Consider the following 16,238-nt stretch of genomic DNA (forward strand, 5'->3'; position numbering starts at 1 on the left):
TTTTTGTCTTTCTATGCTGTGTCAAAATTATCGTCAAAGACACACTCAATTTAATAATAAAAATAATAAGAAAACAATGATATCTGTTTTCAACCGCAGTTGATGCAGTTGAATTATTAACTATCTCAAGATAAGCTTTTTCTCCAGGCTTATATATTTACTGATAATCAGAAAGAAGGCTCACAATGAAGTTCTATAAATATCCTTTGGTTTTCTGATGCAATGCTGACAAGTCTCATTTTTGGACCTGACTGTTATTCTTTAACATCAATGTGCATATTTTTTTAATGCTGTTCTATATACATTTCCTAAGGCACTAGTACAACAATCGAGAGCCTCTTCAGTTGGTGATTGTTTCCTTAATTCTCATGAATAATGAGAAATTAGATGCCAATATCTCTGACCTGACAATGTAATTATCAAAATATTTTCATTGTTTACAAGACAATTGTTATTGAAAGTAAAAGCTGTGCAGCAGTAAATTCTTGAATTACTTAAGAAGTTCCCTTCAATTCGCTGACAAAAGGGCTAATATTTCTGCATTTTCGTAAGTGACAGATGAAGGTGTGCTTTGCGGATCACCACCACTCTCTTTGCTTTTCATATAATTTTCTGCATCTGTTACCATTGCTTTAGCAACTGTTGTCACAGGTATGGATGTCATCACCAGTTCTAATAACAGAAGAAAACAATCATTGTTGGGATAAGAGATGAAATCAGGGTCAAATTCTTTAACCCTATTACTCCCAAATCTAATCATGAACTCTCCTTTTTAACTGCTACACATTTCCTTGTAAATCAGATGTGAGCAATAAGATTACATTAAGGTAACAACTTCTGCCTGATAAGTTTGATTAAATCTCATTACCTGTTTGCTGGATAATGTGTGGATATTAATAAGAGAAGTTAAATGTTAATCAATTCTGAGAGTTAAAGGGTTAGGAGTACAAAGGACAAAGAGTACAAAGGACAAAAAACGCGAGAACAAGGCCTTAGTAGGCTGATAAGCCAAGAGACCTATGGAGCTGCAGGGCATCTAGCCTTTGTGGATTGAGGTGACTAAGAGTAGTCCTGTGGCCCCATTCTCCCCATTAGGAATGGACACAAAAATGACGATGATGATGAAGAGTATTGCTACTCCTTACATGGAATGCCTCAGTGTATTGCCTGTCAGGTTACCCACACAGTTTCATCAGGTATTGCTCACAGTGAAGCAGCACTCATTTAACTCTTTACACCCTAACATCAGAATGCATATTCTTCATACTGTTTTCCACACATTTCTTACAGTGCTTACAAGGAGAATTTGACCAACAATCAAGAGCTTCTTTAGTTGGTGATCATTTCCTCCATTCTCCATGGTTAAGGGGTAGTGCAGATGAAAGTAACCCAAGTTGAATATAACCTGCTCACTTACTTGCCATCTTCTCTACAAATCTCTGTTTGCTCCCTCGGTCAAGAAAGCCAGGTCTAAAAATGCTTGTGTTTGGAAATTGCATGTCCTTCAATGCATTCTCCACCTGAAAACAGTTTCAAAAAATAGTGATCACTCTGGCCCAAATGTTACTGTTATTGCACAGATTAACAAAGGAAGTTTGTAGTGCTTGGGTGGTGTCAATTCAGGTTCTCTTCTGATTTATTTTTGTATGCATGACAGAGTGAGGTGAAGAAGTGAATATCTCAGGAGAAGACAACAGTTATCAAAAACATACCTGGCCTTTTGTTTTCAGGTAGAGGAAAGAACTTGAGGCTGATGCACCTTGAGAAGATACTAAGGACACCTGAGGGACATCTGCCTCTTTAGCAATTTTTGCACAGTTAACCACATAGTCAAAGTCCACATGTTTAAAGGCAGCCTATAAGTATAAATAAAGAAAAAGAAACCTTTCTATAAGTTAAATAATTTAAGTTACTTCATTAAGATAATTGACCGGAGGAATGATTGGGAACTTCCAACTAACATAATCTGTAGAATAGGACTTTTTCTGCATGTGACACAGATTAATCTCTCCAACCTACAGGTTGGTCATAGTTTGAAAATTTTTCTGAAATTTCTCTCTATTCGATGACAGGCTCATATTGATTTTTCACCTTGTCAAATGCTCTTATTATATCTCAGAGTTTGTACATGGATAGTAATTGGTCACAGCCAATTCACTTTATGGTCCCTAAATTCCCCAGAATGGCCCCAGAGATATAATAAATATCGTACTAACCTCATTTTCTTGATCAATACCACAAATTATGCTACGTTGTTTTTTATGCAAGGAATTAAAGGTCTGTGCCCTCCATGGATGGGCCATAAAATCAGAGCAGAAAAAACTTGGTCTGTAACTTACAATACAAACTTGAACTTAGTTAGAAAGAGGTACCAGTATATTTCATCCACTAGATATGAGACCATAACCCAGAATACTTACAGCAGATCCTGCAGCTCGTCGAGTTGTGCCCAGAGTACAAAAGAAGACATCTTTGTCCTTAAAATGTTCACCAACTGTTTCAGTGCTTAATTTCTCAAAGTCTGAAGTTACAGAGAGACAATTTGTTTCAGGTTGGCATGCGATTTAAAAAATAACAACTTTGAGAACCATTCAATCACAACAGTGCTTGAATTTCTAACATGAAAAATATTAAAATATGTGATTTTAGAATATATTTTACCTATGACATGTTGCTCCAGTCTTCCAGATTCCTCTTCAGCTTTTTGATCCACAGAATATTCTGCAGAGACTGTGGCATTTCTCCGGCCCAAAGAAACAACTTTGGATATATTCTGAAATTGTTTATAATCAAGCAATTTTTAAAATACACAATATACATGGTTTTTAATTTATCACATGATTATCAGTACATGTACATGTTGCTGCCAACTCTTTTAAAAGGTTATAAAATCAAATCAAACTCTCCCATAGTTATTTGAAATAAACTTTTCAATGATAGCCTGCCGAGTTTACAAATTAAATAAATATCTTTAATCAATAATATTTTAAAATTACTTTGCCTGTTGCACAACTGCATTCAACAACAAAAAAGGCAAACAAAGAAATGACAATAAATGTTCAGCCTATCATTTTTCTTCCGTGATTTTAAAGCATTCAAAATACATTCTGAAATTAAATCGACTTATTCAAAGATTGGGATTACCAACGATTAGACTTCTAAATATTCGAAAATAAAAATAAAATAAAAATTTTCTTGCACTGAGAGCTCAAAGATTGCATTATAGCAAAAGAAAAATGTTAAAACAAATAGCAATAACGGTATTTTTAAACTTATGAACATACACAGTGTAAGGTTACTAAAAATAAATTATTGTTCATTTATTACATAAATGGGTCACGCCATGATCAAATCGTTGTGAAGTAAATTCTAAAAATATCACGGTATAATATCGTTTGAAAGGGATTATTCTCGCAGAAGCGAACCTTAGAGCTCAAAAGTTCTCCCAGCAAATGTTCTCCGATGGCTCCAGTAGAACCGATCATAACAGCCCTCATACCCGGCGGCTTAGCAGCTGCGCTCGAACCTGTAATAGTTCCTTCGGCCATATTTCTCTGATACCCCAGGTATCATTGCGTGCTTTGCCTAAGACGTGCAAGAGGGAGACTAAGAACTAGAGATTGAAAAGCAGCTCAACCGCCTTTTTTCCCTTTGTGACGTTTCTGAGGCTGACTTCTCCGTACAAGATAGATTAATTCAATTAAAGCCATCTGTTCAGCCGAAATGTCAACGTAGGAAATAATAGTCTTTGATGTACATTGAGACAAGAGCCCGCTGAGGTGCACCATTAGATATGACTTTATCAATCCGTGACTAATCAGTAAGTTCGGGTGGCTTAGCATCTGGTAAAACCGATGTGGATACAAATTGCTCGCGGACTTCTTTCAGAGCAAGGCATTTCATAAAAGAAAAGTGTATCAGCCTTCTTGAAGCGTTGTCACCGAACAATTCTTTGGTTGTTCACTTTAATTAACAAACTGTAGAATTCTTGATAAGTGGATCCTTGTTATCTGTGGGTATTCCATTGCACCACTTCAGACAATTACCCGACAGGTTAATTTAATCATGTTTTTATTTATCTTAACCCTTCATGGGACATTTTCCCAGGGACAGGCGCTCTCCACTCAAGTTTCCGTACTGAAAAGTGTAACACAGGCAAGGGCGTCGAAGGGGCGGGGGGGGGGGATATGGAAATTTGTACTCATAAGACATTTAAGACAACCTTACATAATCACAAATAGAAGAAATCCGCTAATCTTTGAGCCAAATCCCCCCCCCTCCCCTCCACGTCTCCCATTCCCAAAATTGTAAGACCCTCAAGGGTTTGGAGGCAAAGGCTAACAGCCGACGCGTCTGTAGGTTTAGATTTAAAACAATGGTTCTTTCTAATTGATAACAAGATTATGGAAACACAGACTATTGCATAATTCCGCCTCAAAAAAATTTGTTTCTTACATAAACAAAAAGGTTGTCATATTTACAGGATTTTTTTTCTCATAAACCCTTTTAACTCTTATTACTGTATATTTTGGCCAACAGCCATTATCCCGGAAAAAATCTCAAGTACTAGAGGATCGAGAAGGTTCCCGTATTTACGTTTAGTTACACGAACTACATACCACGATCATTTGACGAGTTTAAGATTCGTGGTTATGAAATATGACTTCATTTTAACAATTCCCTAATGAAAAATAAACGTTTCAAAACTGTCTCTCTTGGCATTCTCCTCAAAGAAACTTATCTCAAATATTTTTTAGGGATCATCCAACGAAATGAATCACAAAGCCTTTCCAACTCTTGAGATTTTGCCAGATTAAAAAAATAAAGATGACTGTTGCCATCAATGCATTGAAATTTTCTAGAAACCATAAATAAAGAGTATTTCTTCAATGATAAATATGGCGTCTTGCTTTTAGGTTAAATTCAGACCGAGCTGATTTTGAGAGGTTTTACCAGGTGTATTACATCATGTAATGGTATTCTTGTATTATCCATTAATGAAAGTCTTCAAAATCTGACTTAAATCAACCACATCTCCACACGAAAAACAGCAAAGGCACTATCGAGACATTATCCAATGAGTTATTCAACTTTAGTATGATTCATCCTCCACGTTAGCAGACGAAATTTGACCCCGTGTGGTATCATGGGATTTCTTAATGGCCACCTTATCGCAGATCTGCCCATTCTTAACTTACGTAACAGAAAAATCAAACAATGGTCTTTCCGAGCTTTTGTCTATTACACGTGAAATTATTTTAAGCGTTTGTTCAGAAAGGATACCAGGAATAAATCTCATCTGTAATAAAATACTCAAACAACCCAACAGTTTGTTTTTGACCCAGACGAGTGTCTAAGACCCTTGAACTTTTTCATCTGAAAGGAAAATCGACCTTAAATTTTAAGCAAATTTCATTGACAACCATGAACAGTGGAGCAAATTAACGAAACCATATCTTTTATCCGATGTAAAACTTCCTAACAATCCAAATCGTTTGACATATGCGACAAACACGTGCAACAGAAGAGTCAAGGTTGTCGGTCCACTGAGATCAGAAAGGTTTGAATCTCTTATTGTCTTTGTTAAATTTTCATGAGATAATAGCACTTGTTTCGACGTAACTCCCTAACAAATATCCAACGCCGATTAGAGTCATAGTCTGAGAAATGTTTCTGTCTCATCAAAGTTTAGCTGAATCGTACAACGACTAAAGCAAATTGGATTAAACTTCACATAAATCGAAGCATTAGCAATTTCAACTTAGACATGCGTGGCGCGGCGCGCGGGAACGAAACCGCAATTGTTCATTGCTTCGAGTACATGATAACTCACTGAAAAATTGAAAACAGGTAAAACCGCATTAAATAGAACAGCGACTGGATTAACAAGTGGCCAGGTGTCTAGTTTCGTGGAAGGAAAATGATCCCTCACCCGACGATATTTCTTGTGAAGGGTCTCTTAGCATGGAAAGGTAATTCAATCTTGTATCTCCCGCAGGATCAAACGTTGAGGACATTAAAAATATTCACTGATCTATCGAGCAAAAAGACTTCAAGTACCGATTGACGTGTATTAGCTTTAAATTTAGAGAGACTGCTTTGTAGAATGGCAGAATTTTTAGCATAACTGAAAGATCAAAGCGGTAGAAAGTTCCCTAAAGCAAAATGTTTTGACGTAATTTGACTAAATTAATTGGTCAGCCTCTCGATGCTCTTGCTTCGAAGTACTTTTGTAAAAAATTTTCGTTCTGATATTTTTCTGCAGGTGCTCATGCTCTCATATCACAACACTCGCTCGACTCGATGCGTTTTTATCGCTCTTTTCTAAAGTCTCATTGGCCATATAAATTGCTGTTTGACTAAATAATTCTGTTACGCAATTCGTTGTTATCCAACTGAACTAGAACCTACTCAGTTTAAAATAGCGATTCAGTCAAACTTCTCATTTGCCTCTGAAGTTGTTACTGTTAGTGCTGAAATTAAGAGTAAGGAAATGAATCCATATGACTTTCCTATACTTGCGATTTTAATAAATAAAAATTGTTCACACTGTAGGTCTTCGGCGCCTTATCGAACATGCAGTGATGTCATGTTCTACTACATATACTGCAGTTTCCAGTATTTTCCCCTCAGCAATAAGAGAAGTGATCAAAGTAAGCTATTGGAAAAATATTAAGTAGTAGAAATAACAATGGCAAGAAATTCACTGATTAGTGAGCCGAAGAAGAATGTTTTGTGAACCCTAATACTTCTACCTCATTGCTCGAAATGAAAAACAATGTTGATGTAGTTTATTCCTGCCTTTAGTTTGCTGTCTTTGACGGGGTTTAAGATTATAAAAAAGAGATTCGATGTTTACTTTAAAAGAATTTAAAGCAAGGAATGATTTCAAAGAGTAGGGCTTTCCATTTGTCCTTCACCTGAAGCAACGAAAGCAAACACGTGGATCGACTCTGATTCTCTATCTCATGTAGATTGCACACAAAGTCACGACAACCCCTTCCAATAAACAACCCATTGACCCCTCAAAAAATTTGTTTTAGTTTTATTCAATTTAAACAAGATGATAACAAATTAATCGAATGTTTTTCTTTCGAATCAGCGAACCTTACGATTCGAAAACCTTTGACACAGGACAGGAAGTTTATAAAGCATGATCTCAGTCTTGCTGAAAGACTTGTGACGATGCCAAAGCGCAAGCCTTTGCCATGTAAAATTTCACAATTTAAAGTTTCAGTTGTATTATTTTCCAGGATTTTAAAAACTTAGTAAAGAGCTCTCAGTTTAATTGCTTGATATATCATATAAAAAGGCAACATATTTCTTCAGAGAACAGAAGGATACTCGAATCAAGAGACTACATGTTAGTGTCATCAAAGTTGTAAGCTTCACCTGAGCTAGTCATGTTCAATACTTGTTTATTCTAATGATCAAATTTTGTATAGTCATTCAAGGCAGCAAGTTAGATGCAGATAATCTTTAAAGGTACAAAAGTTATAGCCTGGCAAATCAAGCCACAGAGCACAGACTCTTGCGATTTGCCCTGATGATGTTTTCAGTAAATACTGTCTTGAGATATTTTTTTAGGGAGGCTTTCTTTTCAAGCCTGAACATTGATAAATTAAATTAAAACTAAATAGCATCCACAGAAGTTACGGTCATATTACCAAGTTTGATAACTCAAACAACTCTTTAATGGATACTTTCATCTAAAATAAAAATCTGACATAAAGCAACATTATGAAATTGTTTTTTTAAGATGCTCTCGGTAGAAAAATGGCGGACGAAATGACAGTAAATAGCTTCGTTGACAGTAAATAACTTCTTTTCAAATCTTGGATTTTCTATGAGTAAACATCGGAGCTAAAAGTATGTTTTATAAAAAGCATAAGTGAGTGAAGTAGAGCTTTGCAGTCGAGAGATATTGAGACTGAACTTGAAAGAGTATTACATGCTAACCCGGTATGCTATAACTCTATGGTGATGTTGTTATAGTGTCTCAAAGTAAATGGGCTAAGAGCACGCGAAAAAAAGTTAATTTTTAAGAAACAGAATTATTTGGGGAATGACAATGTTAAGCAAAGTAGTATGCATGTGAACCGCTGCAGGCAGAACATTTCAACTGGTGAGCAGAATTTTCATGAAGCACTGTTGACAGTTATGCATGGCTGTTTCATCTTTCACTGAGTTTTAAAGATCCAAAGCCCTGTGCTCGATCTTTTCCATAAGGAAGGGAAGCTTTTTCACTGAGATACATACTACCGTGTGTGGTAAATGCCATACAAATAGTACCCTTGGCTTTGGTGGGAAATAAAGTCTAGCGCATGGACAAGCCTTGAATTAATGAAGTGCTTTATCTCTTTAAGGAGTCGGCCAGAGTTCAGTGTTAATCTTAAGGGCTTACGCTTATTATGGCCTAATTTAAAACTCCTCTAATACGGAAACTTTTATTTCTTGTGATCATTATCGAGTTAGCTCGCTTTTTGCAAACACACATGAAATAAAAAAGAAAAACTATATTATGCTCATATAGAGCGTGACCTTTCAAACAAAGTTATACAGCATTCAGAAATGATAATATTTTATTTTCAAAATTCGACAGATTTTTCGTTCTTTGCCCAGCTCTAGGTGGTTCCAGCAGTTAATTACTATATCCAGTGATAAGAAATACCACGTCTATGTGGACAGTATTTGAGAGATTTTGAAGAGCAGAACTATATTAATGACCCGACCGTCTGTTGTTACATGTCCGACGCAACTTTTGTTTATAATCCATATCCAAATAATTATTTTCAATTTATGAGCTGCGTGCAATTGACTTTTCACTCCACATACTTATTTCAATATATTCGCTGTCTCTTTGTTGTTATGAAACGTTAATCTTGTAGAGCTTGCAAACGGTACTCTCTGAGGTGCACTGGTCAGCCATTGGTAACACAGAGGCCTTTGTTAAACTTAGACTGAATGCTCGAGGCTTCGCTCGACTGGTTCCCTTGTCCTAACACAAAAATAATGATTTATCACTGTGTCATATTCTTGTCTTCAGAAATCAATCTCAATGACCCTTCGTGTTACTATAAATGAACGGTAATTTGCTATTTTTGTCCCAAATGTTTTCAGTGATGTTGGTTCGTTTTATATTGTCGGGCATTAGATATATTTAATATTTCTCAATTTACGACTAAAAAGAAACATTCCTATTGAAAACGCTTCGTCCATTCTTAATTATCTCTCTGCGAAGATTCCCGAAATTTTCAATTAATCTCCGATTATGAAAGAGTGAGACAAATTATAGACAAATTTCATTAAAGTTTTTGTTTTAGCAACGAACGTCTGGTGTGTGGGGCAGTACTGTAAAATATCATTTGATACCATGTTTACGATAGCCCTTATAGAGAAACGAGTGGAAAAAAAATACGCAGCCCATATTAGGAACAAAAATGCCATACATTTGAGCATATATCTTAATTCCGTGACGGCTTAACCCACTGCGGCTCAAGTGATCGATACATCATTCAAGGCCGGGCGTTTTTCAACATTGAGAGGCTTAAGAAGTCAACTAGCTTTTAATTAAACTTTCCGGTTATTGTTAATCGCTACCAACTGCAAAGGAATGCGTATTATCATCCATTTAAAGCAGAATGAGCTGCAAATCCATTTATCATCTACCTCATTGTTGATCTTTCATGGTCTCCAATTGCAGTTATAAAAAGTGTTCGTAAAAGGCGAAAGTGTACATCCTTTTCAGCCTTAGATTCACAGAATCGTTTAAAGTATCCAGCACCAAGTGAAGACAACAAATGATAGTAAACCGCTAAACTGTGTACTTCACTGAAAGGTAAAACCGCAAAGCGAAGGATTATCTTTTCCACCCGTTCTCTTTTAAGCTTCAGCACGCAAAAGAGACTTGAAAACTAAATAGAGGTTTATGAGTGCGACACAAGCTGACCTTACAAGTTGCTATACAAATAATATTGGACCATGTGGCGCCTATAATCTTTATTCCAAATAAAAGCTGATATTAGCGAAGGTTTCAGGATCGCTAAGGAATCAAGGTCACAAGGAGCTCGATGATGACGTAACAAGGTTGCTTATCAGGGTGCGAAACTAATTCGCACGTCTGCCACTCGGTTGGAGGTATGAGTACTAACGAGATGGGGGTCGGACTGATGAAACTTAATATATTGGATGCATCGAGTAAATGTTTACCCTCTTGTTATATTAGATTTCCATGAGTGTGACTTTTTTCTTGCTACTGAATTTTCTATCTGCCTCCTTGGTCAATTTATCAAGATTAATTCCGATCCTGATAAGGTCTGACATAGCTTTGACTGGATGCTTTTTCCAGGGAGTCTTCGCACACAGCGACTGACTGTCTGACTGGTTGACTGACTGATTGAGTGACTGATTGTCTGACTGACTGATTAAGTGGCTGACTGGACTGACTGGTCCACTGAGTTAATGTTTGACGGATTGACTGACTGAACTATCGTCTTACTGACTAACTAAATGACTTACTTGCTGACTGTCTTAATGACTGAGTAATTGTCTGAGTGACTAACTGAATGACTTACTAACTGACTAACTGACTTACTGACTGACTCACTGACTGACTGAATGGCTGACTGACTGATTGGCTGACCGACTGACTGACTGGCTGACTTATTATTAGTGATTGGCTGACTGACTTACGGACTGAATGACTTAGTCGCTCACTCACCTACCCACTGACTCGCTTACTCACCAGCAAACTCACTCACTCACTCATTGACGGATTGGCTGACTAACTGATCGACTGGAGGATTGTCTGACTGACTGACTGACTGACTGACTGACTGACAGACTGACTGACAGACTGACTGAGTGGCTGATTGATAGAGTGACTGACAGCTGGCTGACCAAGAACCGACCACGTACTGGTTTGCCGACCTACTGGCCAACTGAAAAAATGGATGAATGGATAAATGAAAGAAAAAATGAAGGATCGAACTTGCTTGAGCAGTCAATTGACTCTAGTTAAACAAATGGTTTTACATTTGTATGCTTAAGGATTCAAATGACCGATAAACCTACCTACTAAGACATCTAAGAAGATAAACCCTAAGGTAATATTTCCTGCTTACCGTAAGACATTAATTTCCTATATAAAAGAATGCAGATTCCCAAATTGTGTTGGAGGATATAATGAAATTCTCATGCTTTTGTCATATGATTGTGCGACTGTAGTCGGTGACCTTGGGTTTTTAGCAATGAACAAATGCGGGCATAACATTCATCAACTCTGTATTTTTTTTGTTTTCCCCAATGTTGTATAAAAAGTAGCATGCGCTTCAGATGTAACTCCGTGATGAATTAACACCCGCGAGCTCCAGAACTTTCAAGCAAATTTTGGAATCTCAATTTAGCTGTACTTTAGCTGTATGTGGGAGGCAATAGGCAAAAGTTACGACTTCAGCATTACAAGAAAAATTTCAGCAATGTTTTTTGATTTAATTTAATCACTTGCTTTGTTGACAGATATGAGATATGATCTTATTTATTCAACACCCTTGGGGACATTGACAAGGAATTTTCGGGGTGGTTTTCTACAAATGCCACCAAGAACTACTGATTAACTTGAATTGACAGACCTTGAATCTTTGGGCCAAAATTTAGAGGCTAAGGGTTAAAAACAAGGATTGCAAGATTTTCGTGCTTGTTGGTTCCACTGAGTAAAATACTCTTGACCTTTTCACGACATCGCGATAAGTCCTAGCTGCAAGTGATAGCTCTGGTGAAATTAATACTACGAAACTGACACTTTTTCTGAGATGTGATTGAATTGCAAATTTTTTCCTTTTTTTTTTTAGCTTGACTGTATTGTAATAAACTGTACCATTTTAACCCTCTGTTGATAATAGAGAGCCTTCTCAAACTGATTGAAGAGATATAAGCCCTAATTCTTAAAGAATTTTCAAAAATCTATATAAATCTGTTGCTAAACATAGACTATTGCAAAATCTAACATTCAATCCAGCACATCTCCAGACGGTCAAGAAATCCCTGCTCGACTCCAATCCCAGAAATACTGCCAAGATACTGATATCCAAGGTGGGTCATTAGCACATATTTCAGACAGTAACCCAGAAAAAATCCTTTCAAGACAAAAAGCTCTTTAATTCCAATGACAATAAAGTTAATGTAGTTGAATATCTCAGTAAATGAGGTTGAATCATTCTTGGCTGAAAAATACATGCTGTAATTTGGAGGCTTTCATATAGTTCTTCATGTCGTTGTTTAATGGGTTTTACAGTAAGGCGGAAGCCGACTTTTACATACAGCTTGGTCCACTGAGGGGCATAAGAATCGTCATTAATGCATCACCAGTCTCCTTGTGATGTGAATTGCAATATAAATAGTGGTTTTCTTTGATGAGTTGTTCGTTTTGCTGTTCCAGGTTCAAAGTTTTTGAACTTTCAAGGTTAAGAATTATAGGAGCTGGAGAAAAACTTCTAGACATCTATTGGCATGAGACCGTTCGATCCTCCAAGTTTAATTCAAAAATTATTTTGTCAGGGTACATAAAACTGAGATTTGGATAGCACCAGTCCGGAGCTGTCTAAATTTCTTAGAGCGATTTTGTAGCGTTTTAGCAAAAAATAGACACAGTTGATCAGTACAGATTCATTGTGCTGTATTTTCTCTTATTTTCAAGAGTTTAAACTTGAAATTTAGAGACTTACGGTGCTCGATGACTTATTAGGTCCATTTTTAATCACACTAATGCCCGGGATTTCTCGCTGAATTGGAGGAGGGCGTTGAGAATGAACAATTTGTCATCGCGTGTTTCTTTTTGTTTTGTCGTTATTTCAAAGACATGTTTTCAGCGGAAATTAATTACAACGCGCCCAAGAGAGTTTGAACAAAGGAGGTAACCGCAACTACAAATTCACTGCATTATTTTGCTACTAGGGCCTTTCAGCTGCAGTTTGATCAGAACGATTCGGGTTGTCCGCTCGTCTGCGTCGTAAATATTACAGTTTACACCACCATTCTAAATGGTGTTGTCATTGGAAATAAACGGCAGTGGTCGAAATCTATTTGTCCTGAAAGCCTTGAATCCGCTAAAAACTCCAGCATTCAGTACAAAAGAGTATGACACGTGCAAAAATGTCTCAGATAGGTCTCATGCGAATATTGCCTCAGGAATCATTGTCTGTTTTTAAACACACGATGTTCTAGTCTGTCGTTCCACTGATTTTACCTTCAGCTTTACTGTATCAGCCTCGCGATAGATCAGGAACAAAAAAATTACCTTCAAAACCGATTTACAAGACGTCCAAATTAACTAATATGAGCCAGACTTTTTCAACTTCAGTCATGTTGACCCATGCTAGCCTAGTAAAATACGAAGACGTGATATCCTGCTTACAAACTTTTCTGGCTTTACATAGTCTCTCTAAGTCACAGTGGAGAACTGAGACAACTTCAGACTGAGAAAAATTGACGTTTGTATGTTTCGTTTTTGCAGGTGACGCACTGGGGCCACTGAACTGTCAAATAACAATCAGAAGTCTGGAAAGAAGAGATTCGGAAGCAAGGTGTTATTAGCTCGAAAAACTTTGTAGAATTTTCAGCTATCTCACACGTCCTTGCGAGGTTATAATCAGTTAGAATGCTACTTAATGATTAAAACTGTATTTACCACTGTAAACTACAGAACACCCTCTAATGCTCTCAGTCATTTTCATATATTTCGAAACAGCTGTTTTGATTAAAATCAGTTCTGATCCTATCCAATGGAAAATGCTAAATTTTCTACAAAATCTCTCTAAATTTTAGTTGAGTCCATTCTCGCCCCTTCGCCCTTGAGAAAACTGGTCAACATTTTATTTCAATTGCAATGAAATTCTTACGAGTCAATGTGAAAAGTGATTGCAAGTCCTTGAGTATGTTCACTGGGGTGAATTTCTGTGGCTGCTTTGGCAAACCTTGATTTAAAAGTAAAAAAACAGAGTAGACTGTGTGGTATTTTAGTCAGTTTATGCTTTGAAAATGTATACTTAAACTGTAGTTCACCTGCACTTCTTTACGCAATCTAAAGTGCAGGAGCTTAAAAACGTGAAACTCAAAATCACTGCGTGAAGCGAATTTTCCTCCCTACTGTTGTTTATGTTGAAAGCTGAATAAATATTCTACTTTTTGTCACGTTTAAAATGCGCAACTATTTTAGAACGGACAAGTGGAGGACTTGAATAAATTATATCCTGATTCAATGACAGAAAGCTATTAAATATATAGAACACGAAGGCAACAAAGCTACAAAAAAAGTGAGTCAAGAGAACCGTTTGTTGTCATTAGGACTTGATCATCTACCCCCATGTTTCTTTTAATTTTCTAACGGACCGGGAAATTGGTAAAACAACGCCTCTCTGGCGGCGGTTTGAAATTGCAGTTCCTAGTCTATTTATTCGAATATGATGGATGTCAATATTACCTGTCTGTGGTTTTAATTGCTATAACTCAAGCACGCAGAACAGTAACGTAAGCGACCTTCCAGAAAAGAACCAAAATAGTTTTGCTGTTAAATTTTTATTTGCTTCGGAAAACGGCCCTCAAAGCCGGGCACAAGTTCAATTTCACGAGCGAGTGCATTTTCCGAGAAAGACCCACTCAACCAAAAGATACAGCTAAAGTAATTTATAAATAGATCAGTGGGCGACGGAAGCTCTGAGAAGATTATAAGAGAAACAGTACCGCGTTTGGCTGAAGATCTGCCGCTTATTACGCAATACTTGTCGTAACTCTATCAGTGGCAAAGGAAGCATTGATGAAAGTTTACGAAAGCAAGCGATAAACTAGGTCAATGAGAAGAAAACAAATATCTCAGACAGGCTTGAGTATTTGTCTAAAAGGTTAACCTGAGTGACCGCCATTGTAATGCTGTAAGACTTGTTGTGGTTTCAACTTAATCTAGGAGCAGATAAAATGAATTTTGAATGCAGCCATTAAAGAAAACATGTATAGTTTTGCGTGCGGATAATGTGTAACAATTTTCACTAGGCTGTTTGGCATAGACATAATGAATCCATCTCAATAGAGTTTGCCTGAGGTTAAGAATGTTAATTAGTAGCCCGTGTGGATAACATCGAGTCACACGAACGTTTTAATTCCTTTTAATCCCACTTGCTCTCAAAGAGAAATAAATAACAGGCCTTGTAAAGTCTATCAGAGCTCGTTAAGGGGGCGAAAATCGGCGACAGTATCAGGCGTAGAGCTTTCAAGGTCGAGTTTTTTAAAGGTGAATAGTCATAACATAAAGCAAGCACGTCAAAATACAAAGCACCTTGGCCGTGTAATCAACGCTACCATCTACAAATTGTGTATAATGACTGGAATTCAACAATAATCAGCACTAAAAGAACACGCAAACTTGCTGCCTGTCTTCTCTTTTGCATCTTGTTGTATGTCCAACAGCTTCGAAGCGAAGCTTTCCTGAGCACCTGACACAAAAAGGTTAATGCCGACAATAGATTGCTATAATAAAAACATCGAGGGCAATTGTTTCGAGGTTCTCCGAAAGGAGCAGGGTTAAGACATGTTGTGGATTATTGTTATCTCTGTCTACTTCCCTCCATTCGTTTACCAATATTAAAACGCGGACGGAATATTTCTCGGGGCGATTTTTAGTAGGATCGAGAATAACGTAGATTCAGTGGTGCGTTTATGCAGAAGACTGTTGACATACAGCTGGAATGGAAATTGATCCATTTCCTTTTGCCATCAGCTGAAATTGCCACGAGGAAGTTAGTTTTCAGTTCACAAAATGAATCCATTCGAAATTCAAGCAGTAAAATTGCAATCCTTCCTTTAATAAAAAAACTTCCACTTCAAAAATGAGACAAAATTTTAGTGAGACTGAAAAAAATTACATAAAGCTACGACAATGAGAAATTCAAAGAACAGACACTCAAACAATCGAGCAAAATTGCTTTTAGCTAATATACATACGAGGCAGACATTGTTGAATTTTATGAGTACACGACAAAATCCGTCTAGCACGCAAACTTTTAAATGGCTTTCCAAAGCCTTTTTTCACGCGATGAATCACGCACAGCTTTTTTTTAGAATCTCTGTTTCCACATAAAAGCTAGGTACTTCAAACGGGGAGAAACCAATAAGGAAAAGATATACCAGGGGTCGATAGGTCGATAATTGCGAAGCAGTAATGTGATTACAGCGTGTGCTCTACTGGAAAT

The 16,238-nt window shown here is 37.0% G+C and overlaps 1 protein-coding gene and 1 long non-coding RNA gene across 2 annotated transcripts; one reads left to right on the forward strand and one right to left on the reverse strand.

Moving 5' to 3' along the window:
- Positions 1–82: 82 nt before the first annotated feature.
- Positions 83–3,585, reverse strand: LOC131790363 (oxidoreductase HTATIP2-like). Its single transcript, XM_059107566.2, has 6 exons — positions 3,426–3,585; positions 2,662–2,773; positions 2,421–2,521; positions 1,713–1,856; positions 1,418–1,520; positions 83–672 (listed from the first exon to the last, which is right to left on the reverse strand). The coding sequence occupies exons 1-6, from the start codon at positions 3,546–3,548 to the stop codon at positions 509–511; spliced, it is 747 nt and encodes a 248-aa protein (XP_058963549.2). The 5' UTR covers positions 3,549–3,585; the 3' UTR covers positions 83–508.
- Positions 3,586–5,334: 1,749 nt separating this feature from the next.
- On the forward strand, positions 5,335–15,079 carry LOC131790377 (uncharacterized). Its single transcript, XR_009340687.2, has 3 exons — positions 5,335–5,560; positions 12,017–12,090; positions 13,511–15,079. It is a non-coding gene; the product is annotated as an uncharacterized lncRNA (long non-coding RNA).
- Positions 15,080–16,238: the final 1,159 nt, after the last annotated feature.

The sequence above is a fragment of the Pocillopora verrucosa genome, chromosome 4 (genome assembly GCF_036669915.1).
Source record: "Pocillopora verrucosa isolate sample1 chromosome 4, ASM3666991v2, whole genome shotgun sequence".
Taxonomy (NCBI): domain Eukaryota; kingdom Metazoa; phylum Cnidaria; class Anthozoa; order Scleractinia; family Pocilloporidae; genus Pocillopora; species Pocillopora verrucosa.